The 9672-nt window shown below is 39.1% G+C and overlaps 1 protein-coding gene across 2 annotated transcripts in view; it reads left to right on the top strand.

Annotated features, from left to right (window-relative positions):
• The first annotated feature begins 3137 nt into the window (after positions 1 to 3137).
• Positions 3138 to 9672, top strand: part of ninj2 (ninjurin 2) — a 66150-nt gene continuing 59615 nt past the window's right edge. The window contains exon 1 of one of the 2 annotated variants that reach the window (XM_062983111.1): positions 3138 to 3340. In XM_062983111.1, coding sequence (XP_062839181.1) covers positions 3308 to 3340 — 33 coding nt within the window. In that variant the 5' untranslated portion in view covers positions 3138 to 3307. The remainder of the gene's footprint in view (positions 3341 to 9672) is intronic. The other variant, XM_008110451.3, reaches the window with a different exon arrangement.

The raw sequence follows: 9672 nt of genomic DNA, 5'->3' as shown, positions 1-9672 counted from the left end.
ATAATAAGAAATCAGTATTACTCTATGTTCTTGATGAGTTTTGGCAACTTGGAATTTACATGACCTGTACGAAGATTTATTGAGGATTCTGGATGAATGGATTTTAATCTTGGACATGCTTAAAATTTTATGTAATGTGATTTTATTTTGCAGTGGTACCTGTTTTATATGAATTGTTGTTTTGTAGATTGTTTTATATGAATTGTTGTTTTTAGGCATTGAATTTTTGCCTATTTATTGTAAGCCGCTTTGAGTCCCTTTGGGGAGAAAGGCGGGGTAAAAGTGATGCAAATAAATAAATAAATAAATAAACTTGTCAGTGATGTCCTGAATAACAGGAAGACAGCACACTTATCAATTCATTTTGTCCAGCTAACACACAGTCCCCTACCACCAGCATCTTTCTTTCTTCTTGCTGCAGTTAATGGTTAGGTTGGTTCTGTCCAAAGAGATAGTCCATAGGCCAGAGATCAACAACAGCCAACGTCACAGCTCCGAGCACTGAAATTGGTGCCAGCAACAAGGTGCTATGCTTAAGCACTTTTTATGCTAGCTTAGATGTTGCCTATTGAGAGTCCATTTCTCCGTTAACCTGGAGGACCTGCGAAGTTGAGCCTTCTCCCTTCACAGGTCCAATAGATCCAGAGCACATAACCCATCCCCTGCCTGATCAGATGACTTTGCTTGTACTTTCTCTGCAGAATGAGAAGTGGTAGCTTCATCCATAAGCTTGTCTTTTAAGCTTGGCTGAGGAAGCTGCTGGGCACTGCTGGACTCCAGCTCCGATGCTGGCACTTTGGACATCGGGTTGTTGTATGTTTTCCGGGCTGTATGGCCATGTTCTAGAAGTATTCTCTCCTGACATTTCGCTCTAGAACATGTATGGCCATGTTCTAGAGAATACTTCTAGAACATGGCCATACAGCCCGGAAAACATACAACAACCCTGTGATCCCAGCCATGAAAGCCTTCGACAACACGTTGGACATTACTTCCTCACCCTCACTGTCAGAGCTATCCATGACAGCTCTGGAATATAGGGTCTCTTGCTGACGGTCTCCTGTTTACGCCGTTTTACCATTGTTATCTCCAGGAAAAGACAGGAGCAGTTCTGAATCTTTTGTGCATGGTCTGCTCCATAGTTATTATTAAACCTATATTATTTATTTGCATAGTTATTTATTTATCTGCTACATAATTGTGGTCATAACATACTTTTATACTGGGCATGTTTTAGCTGCATTTAGTTTGCTGTGGGCCTTCAACAGACACTCCCATTGTTCTTCCTGCATTTTGAGAATGTTAACTGTGTTATTCATACTGCATTCCTTCACCCCACAAGCTACAAATCATCTATCTCCACACTCTTCGAGTGGTCAGCATTTTTTTCCTTTTACTAATATGCTACTACATAATAACTCTTCCATGCTATGATAGAGATACTTAAGGAGGGGGATCACTTTGAAGTAGGTGTTCAGAAGGTCAAGGAGTGTTTACTTTCTGTCTAGTTTAACTTTTATCATGGTCCTGTAAACAGTATAAGTTTATTACATCCTAGAATGTCCTTAGAGAAAACAGCAAGTTAGGGTGGGTTAAGTGTATAGTATTAAGATAATTACTGCAGTTCATCTGGTTTTCTAACCATATTTTTTATTTACACTCATTGGGTTTTAATGCCATTCTATTCTGAGTCATGTTAAAAGACTTAGACTTTTGATTCCTTTCTCATATTTTGAGACTATCATGGTGAAAGTGAGACATCTAGGGACAGTGATGTTTTTTTCTTAAAATACAGTGTTATAAAAAAAGCTTGACGAGAGCCAATTATATAAGATTGTGTAATGGTTTAAGTGTTGAATTAGGACACTGGGAGACCAGGCTTCGAATTCCTTCTCAGGCCTAGAAATCCATTGGGTGACTTTGGACAAGTCATATTCTCTCAGCCTTAGAGAAAGGCAAAGGCATCTTTGAACAAATCCTGCCCATGATAGATATGCCTTAGGGTTGCCATGTCAGAAATGACTTGTAAGCTCACAGCAACAATAAACAGTAACTCTTCTTAGTCTTACTGACACAGAGCATAATCTATAACCCTAGGTTATGAATCCATAACTGCAGAACTGAATCCTAACCAATATGTTTTGAGAATAATGGCACAGCATGCGCTCTCTTCAGATTTTGGAGGTTATAGCAAAAATATTATATATATATATATATATATATATATATATATATATATATATATATAATGGACATGAGATTAGTATGATTTTTTAAAAAAAATTAGCATATGTTTAGGTTGCTTATTATAACAGTACAGATATGGTTTCAATCTTGAAAAGGTTATTACTTGGACTCCTAGAATTAGGGTTACCGGGTGAAATAAGGAATGGACCTTCTTTAAAAGCTGTGTTAAAAAAGAAACTTCTGCTGAATTTTTCTCTTCTACATCATCTTTAAATGGAAAGAAGCCTTGTTCTTTATTTCACATGGCAACCTACCCAGAATCTGGGATATGTAATATCTATAATAGCTAAATAAAGACGAGTTTAAAAAATTAAACAGCATAGAATTTCCAAAAGAGTATAAAACAAGGACAAGTATGACTTCTCTTTGCTGGGCTAGCTGGATGAATTTTAGAAGATGTGTGAGCCTTTTGTGTTGTTTTCTAAACCATCATTTCCAGCCCCTGGCTACTTTCCACACAGTCCCTAAATCAGATTTCAGTGGGTTTGGAAATGTTCCCCAGTCTTAAGAGTGTGGAGTGGAAAGTGCCTCTTAGCAATGAGCCACAGTTGTTCCTCTGTTTGCTCCTTTGCCAGCCAACAAGTGTGACCGAGTTGCAGTAAGTGTGGCAAAAGCTGCGTGTGATGGAATCCATCTGCACACAAGGGCTCTGTAGCTCCCCAGCCTGCGTTTACATGGCCAGTGCCATGAGCCTCCCGGTACACTGCCTTCATTGCAGAATCGCAGTCCAAGTGACCTCACAGAGCTCAGCTGGATCCAGAAGCGACAGAGACATTTGGTCATGGCAAACATGACAGGGGAGCCATTCAGCATCCTAGAGACAATAAAGGGGTTGCGTGCCATGGCTTTTGCCACCACTACCACCGCCCCTTCTCTTCCCCCACCCTCCAAGCTGATGCCAAGGCAAGAGTCCCACATCACACAGATGAATAGCCGGTCTGTTCCAGCAGCTGTGTTTTCCCTCCCACCGGGCAAAGGCACTGGAGAATCCAAAAAGCGGCAGACTTGATCTCTTCTACAGGCTCAAGAGGACTGAAAAGAAAACCCGGGAGGCCAAAGGATGGGATCAGAAGGAGAGATGATCAACCTTCATGTGAGTCCCTTTTGATTGTACCAAGGGGGTGGGATGGAGTGGATGGAGAAGAGGAACAACGGCCTAGTAGTCTCCTGTCAGCATTAAGTTCTTTCAGTTTATTTTTCCTAAAGTTTCCCCTCACTCCTTTTGCTCTCTCACTGGAGTCAGATCCAATTACAGGAGATGCCATTCTCCTCTCCAGAAGCAGTTAGATAATTGATGGACAGCAGACTCAATGGTATGTTATTACAGTATGTGTTTGTGCACTTTAGATGGTGATCTGTGTTAGTTCGCTTATATCAAAATGCAGAATGCCAGCCTTGGTGTGTTTGGCAACTCTTCTGCTTGTTCTCCTGGAGTTGGGCCCTGACTGTGCCTCTCCACACATTGGTACCACGTTCTCCTTTCCTCACTAAGGAGCTGATGAACTTCTTTTGATAGTGAAGGGGTGTTGGCTTGTGCAGGCGTCCTTGGAAAGAACTTTTCTTAAGAGAAGTACTGCTTTTTACAAGCTGAAACATGTTATTCCAGCTCTGCCCTTCCTCACAAAAACTCTTCTGTGCTTGATTAGAAAACATTCCCATCCCAAGGCATGGGGAAAAAGAAATAAATGCAGCAGATGCTAAGTGAGAAACTAAAAGACACAAGTTCCTACCTGGGGTTCCTAGAGAAACAAAACCCAATCGATCCAGTCTTTTCAGGCTCCTACAGTTCTGCTCCTCATGGTTTGTTTGCTGAGGAATGCTGCTTCCTAGACCTTGGTGCCTCTCTTGAAAGAGGAGCTTATTGCAGATGGACTGAATTAAAAAAAAATAAATGACATCAAAAACGATACTGGAAAAGAACCAACTAAAAGGGGAAAGGAAGGTTCAGTTTAAGAGCTTTAACTTTGGTGTGGGAGGATGAGGTTACACCACAGAAGGATTTTTGACTGATGTTGACGTAGTACATGTAGAGGGGAGATCTGAAGCAATTGGAAAAAATACAGTGGGCCCTTGATGTCCATTTTGGGTTTTGTTCCAGGACCTCCCATGGATACCAAAATCTGTGGATGCTCATGTCCCCTGATACACAATTGTGCAGTAAAATGACATTCCTTGTGTAACCAAGTTTTGCTTTTAGGATATATATATATATATATATATATATATATATATATATATATTCAAGCCGTGGATGGTTGAATCTTTGAATACAGAATCCATGGATATGAAAGACTGACTATACTGTTTAGTTATCCTTGCAGAATTTTTTACTCCCTTGATGGAGGTTCCAGAATACATAGTGAGCAGAAGTATCTTAAGTGAACTACAGTTGATAAAAGTATATTTTGGCACATCACAATCCAATTTGCTTTTGCTTTCTTATTGAGGTAATAGATATGAGAACCTTATCAAACCAATCAACTTTCTGGTGGAAGAGTACAGCCCCCATCACTACATGGCCTTCTGGCAGTGGATGATGGAAACCTCACAACAATCAAACTGGCCTTTTTCTTTTCTGGCAGAGAAAGCAGAAACATAGGTGAAACACCTATGTTACATGTAATTAGAGTAGAGATGTATGTTGATAAGAAAAATTGTGGCTAGTTATGTAATTTTTGTTCAAGTATGTTTTTATGATTGTTATATTTAATATTTTATTCATTTGTTTTCTTTGTTAAAATTGAATTAAAAATGGAAAAAAGAAACATATCCAATGTTACACTTTTAGGGAACTAAATGCAACAGGCTAATACAATGTGAGCTTAAGCAAAAGAAGAGTAATTAACCTAGGACATTGTAGTAATTTAAAATAAAAGGCTTTGTTTCTGGAAATCCACCTAAGGACTGGGAAAAAGATAAATGAGGTTTGGTCACAGGAGCTACTAGAGCTGGCTTCCTTCCTACCTTTTGAGGTCATTTCTTTTTGTTCACGTCTGAGAAAGGTGTACTGAGAATACTCCCATATATACATGAGCGTACTCTTAGTATACCTTTCTCAGACAAAAGGAACAAGCAGTAACCTCAAAAGATAGGGAGGGAGCAACTGTAAGTGTAGCAATCTTTAGAGCTCTAATTGTTTATCTGCCTGTTCTTCTTCTAACCTCATGTTGGCTACTGTGGGAAAGAACATGCTGAATTAGATGGTCCTGTAACACAAAATGAGCCTCATTAGGTTAAGTGAGGCAGGATTTTCTGGTAGCAAATGCTGGAAATGGTGTTAGACAGTTCTGTAAATATTAGGGTCTAAGCTATACTTTTTTAGCCATACTCACCAACTGTCCTGAACTGCTTACTCGGGTGGGAGGAAGTCTTGACCTTCTCAGCAGACTTGGGCAAAAGCAAATTATTGCAATCTTTTCTAGCTTTGTGTGTTGCTCCTTATATGTAATTTTTCCCATCTTTACCAGACTCAAATATTCCTTGGCTAGCCATGTCTTGGTTTTCCTTTGTGAAATGTTGGAGAGAATGCCCAAGTCAGCCTGCTTGCTCAAGTGGAGTAGAAGACATCCTCCTATTACAGTGTTTTAAGGGTTTGGTTCTTTCTTTTATATTAAAAATACATTGTAGTCTACTTTGTGAGGGCTTTTTGCTTAGAAAACTGTTGCATACATATACACTGCTGGACAGTGTAAGTGGTTAGTTTGCCATCTTGTTCCTCACATCAGTTACCCAAACACTTTGAGCTACTCTTGCTAGAGAAAGGATGGTATACTGGATAGAGTGTTGGACTATGTTTCTGGAGACCAGGGGTTGAACTGCTTCTTGACCATGGAAACCCACTGAGTGATCTTAGACAAATCACCTTCTCTGAGTAAGGCAAAGCCCCTCTGATCAAATCTTGTCAAGACAACCCTGTGGTAGGCTCCCCTTAAGCTGACCATAAGTCAGAAAGGACTTAAAGGCATACAACAACAGCCAGAATAAGTCTTGTTGGTCTGAAATATGTCTCTGTAAAATCTCTTTTCTCCTTCAAAGCCCACCTTTTCTGGTACAATCTTCCTAACCATAATCTTGGAGGAACTCCTTCTAGTCTACTATGACATTGTATCAATGTGAATGGTGCAATGCTTTGTATGTTAGGCTACGACTTTGGGAGAGCAGGATTCTGGTCCCTGCTTGGACATTGAAACCAATTAAGTGAGTATGTCATACTTGCTTAGCTTAGAGGAAAGCCATGGCAAACTTTCTTTAAATAAATCTTGCCAAGAATATCCTGTCACAACGTTGTCATTAGTTGAAGTGAACCTGAAGACACAAAACAACAAGAAATCTAAATCAAACAAATATATGGACATCCAGTTCCATTGATTTGCTTCTTATATACCAGACATGGGCAAACTTCGGCCCTCCAGGTATTTTGGACATTAACTCCCAGAATTCCTAACAGGCTGTTAGGAATAGTGGGAGTTGAAGTCCAAAACATGTGGAGGGCTGAAGCTTGCATATGCATGTTATATATTGTATTTAGGACCATGAGGAAAATAGGATATTGGTACAGTGCTGACTACCCATTTGGAAAATTGCACTAAGTAGAATTAGTGTTATTCTGCAAAAGTCTCAGAAATGTCTATGGAAGGTGAATCTGGGTGTTGCATGTGGGCGAAACAGTATTTTCAAATAAAGACCAAAAGTATTAAAATTCAGTAGACATCCCAGTTCAAGAAACACCTATTTGAAAGACCCCAGGTCAAACAGGAAAGGCTTTGTCAGCTGGTGTGATGACTTTTCCAGGGTCTGATTATTAGCCTACAGATGGGAGGGAAAGAAATACTTAATTGGAAAGTGTTAGAAACGGAAACAGAGCTAAACTGAAGAGTGTTTCAAACTCTTTCTGAATCTTAGGGCCCTTCCACATAGCCAGGGGCAGTTCAACCGTTAGGCAAAATAGGTGGTTGCCGAAGGTGCCATCCTCTGGGGGGCGCAGTTGAAACGCCTCTTAAGGCGCCTCAAAGTGTCCCTAATGAGCAGCTTCTTTTTTGTCTTTTCCCTCCCTCCTCCCAGGCCCGCAGCCTGGCCAGCCTCCTGCTGTAAATAAATAAAGCAGTCACCAAAATCACAGAGTTGTTATGAGAAACACCTGACAGGAATGGAATGTAAATAATGAAAATGTTGTTTGATTGCTACAAAATAGTGTTTTTGGAAGCTCAGGCCAAATCAAGTACCGGTATTCCTGTTTCCTTAAATATGCCATATCCTCCATATTTAAGAAATTATGCACCTGATGAGTTTGCTATTTCTTAAATTGATTTGTATTTGATAAAATGTATGCATTTTAATCTGATGCAAAACAGAATTAAAACCATGACATATGGGATTTAAAGACTAGCCATATTTCAGTACCTTAAGAAACGAAATACAGCCATATATGCTTGATGTCAAGTGAGTCCTGTTGTGAGTATATTGAATGGAGTGAATGGTGGCTTTGCAGAGTTGAGAGCGATGCAAATGCTTATTTCTGTGTTTGACTTTGGCCAGATTGTTCCAAAAGTTCAGTGTCTCCCTCAGGAATAAAGTATACTTGGCCGAGTAAAGTGCCAATTACTTTATAGTGCGGTATGTGTCACATCCATTTTAGAGCTACTCAAAGGTGGTAGATCAGAATATTTCACACTAACGTGTGACTTTAAAAGAAATGTAACAGGAGATTGCTGTATGTCACAGCCCTGAATTAATGTTACAGTATTTGTGAAATCAGAGTGGGGGCAATGTACTCTTACACATGTCTTCCAAGAGGCTTGTCCATATGGAGGAAATGTGCTAGAACAGGTATGGGCAAATTTTGGCCCTCCAGGTGTTTTGGACTCCAACTCCCACAATTCCTAACAGCCTACCGGCTGTTAGGAATTGTGGGAGTTGAAGTCCAAAACACCTGGAGGACCCAAGTTTGCCCATGCCTGTGCTAGAAGTTTGTGGTATTTGTTGCTCCAGTTCTTGATGGTTTAAAAAAAATCCCAACAATAATGTTTTTGTTGTCCTGGATTAGATTCTGGCAATTCCTGGCGTCAACTGCAAGAAACTCTTGAGTAGGTTTCTTTTCAATTTTGAAACATTTCAGAACAAAAAAGGGTATCCTTTCCTCTTTCACTTTTCAAAAATATTTTCAGAGTCATACTACTATAGTGCATCAGACAGTGTAACTTACTTTTGCACTACAGCACTAGAACTCTATGAAAACATTTTCTAAAACATTCAAAGAGGAGAGGATTTGCTCTTTAACCTATAGGATCATTTCCTGAAAATGCATGACTTGTTCTTAAAAATAAACGTTGGAAGATTTCTAGTGCAGATGGAAGAAATGGCTACAAACAGCCCTCAAAAGAATGGAAGGAGTGGCTCTGTCGGAGACAACAACAGACAGATCCCAGGGAGATATATTGTGAGAACTCATACTTTTTAAATAGCAATTTGGAGAAACCCTAAAGTTTCACTGCAGTAATATACAAAAAGGCCTATTAAGAAGCAGGCTGCTAGAGTCAACTCAATGTTTTTGGTTTGATTTGCACAATGCTACCTCCCTAAGATGTGCATATTTAGCACACTGAATATGAATGGCATGTACATCTTTAAACTGCTACTTTCTTAATTGCTGGCTTTCCTCCCCTAGGAACATATAGGAAACCAGTGGCCAGGAAAATGTCATATTTCGCTCTGTCTGTATCATTTAAAGGAAACTTTTAGTTTAAATATGTACATGCCTTTCAGATTTGAAAGGCTGAGAACATCCATTTCATAACAGGCTTCATGTCCAAGTAGCAGACGGTAGGTCAGAACGTATTGCGTATTTCTAGAGAATGTATGTTAGATATGGTAAATTTGAATAGTTTAATACTAGCGACAGCAAAATGACCTTACAATTTTCTATATAATATTGCTGAAATGAGAAAATCTGGGGCTGATGTATTTAAAGATGGAGTTTTTGTGTTGAAGGAATCCATGAATTTACGGCAGGTAATTTCTGGGGTTAAAATCTAAATGAATTCCTTGGTCAGAAATCCAAATGTCAAAATATGGCATCTGTGTATATATTTTGCATGAGTTATGGTTGGTGAATTTCAGGATTTGAATAAGTAATGGAGCTAGACTAATGCATGTTGATACCCAAGTTATATCTTTGACTAATGCAAGCTAAGCTCCTACCATGTTACTAAAAGCTTGGTATTTCTTTTAAAAATTCAAAAAAAGGAAATGAAGAGAATAAAAAGAGGCTTTATAAAAAGAGGCATTATGAGCATTTCACAATGTGAGCTTTTTAACCATAGTTTGTTCATAAACCTAAAAAATTGATTACAAAAGTAAATTATAACATAACAGTCACCTTTACAAAATAATTTTTCCTATATATTCTCATAACATTCTGATTATTAA

Source organism: Anolis carolinensis, chromosome 5 (genome assembly GCF_035594765.1).
Source record: "Anolis carolinensis isolate JA03-04 chromosome 5, rAnoCar3.1.pri, whole genome shotgun sequence".
Classification (NCBI taxonomy): Eukaryota; Metazoa; Chordata; class Lepidosauria; order Squamata; family Dactyloidae; genus Anolis; species Anolis carolinensis.
The sequence above is the reverse complement of the archived record's forward strand: the minus strand, read 5'-3'. Positions and strand labels throughout refer to the sequence as shown.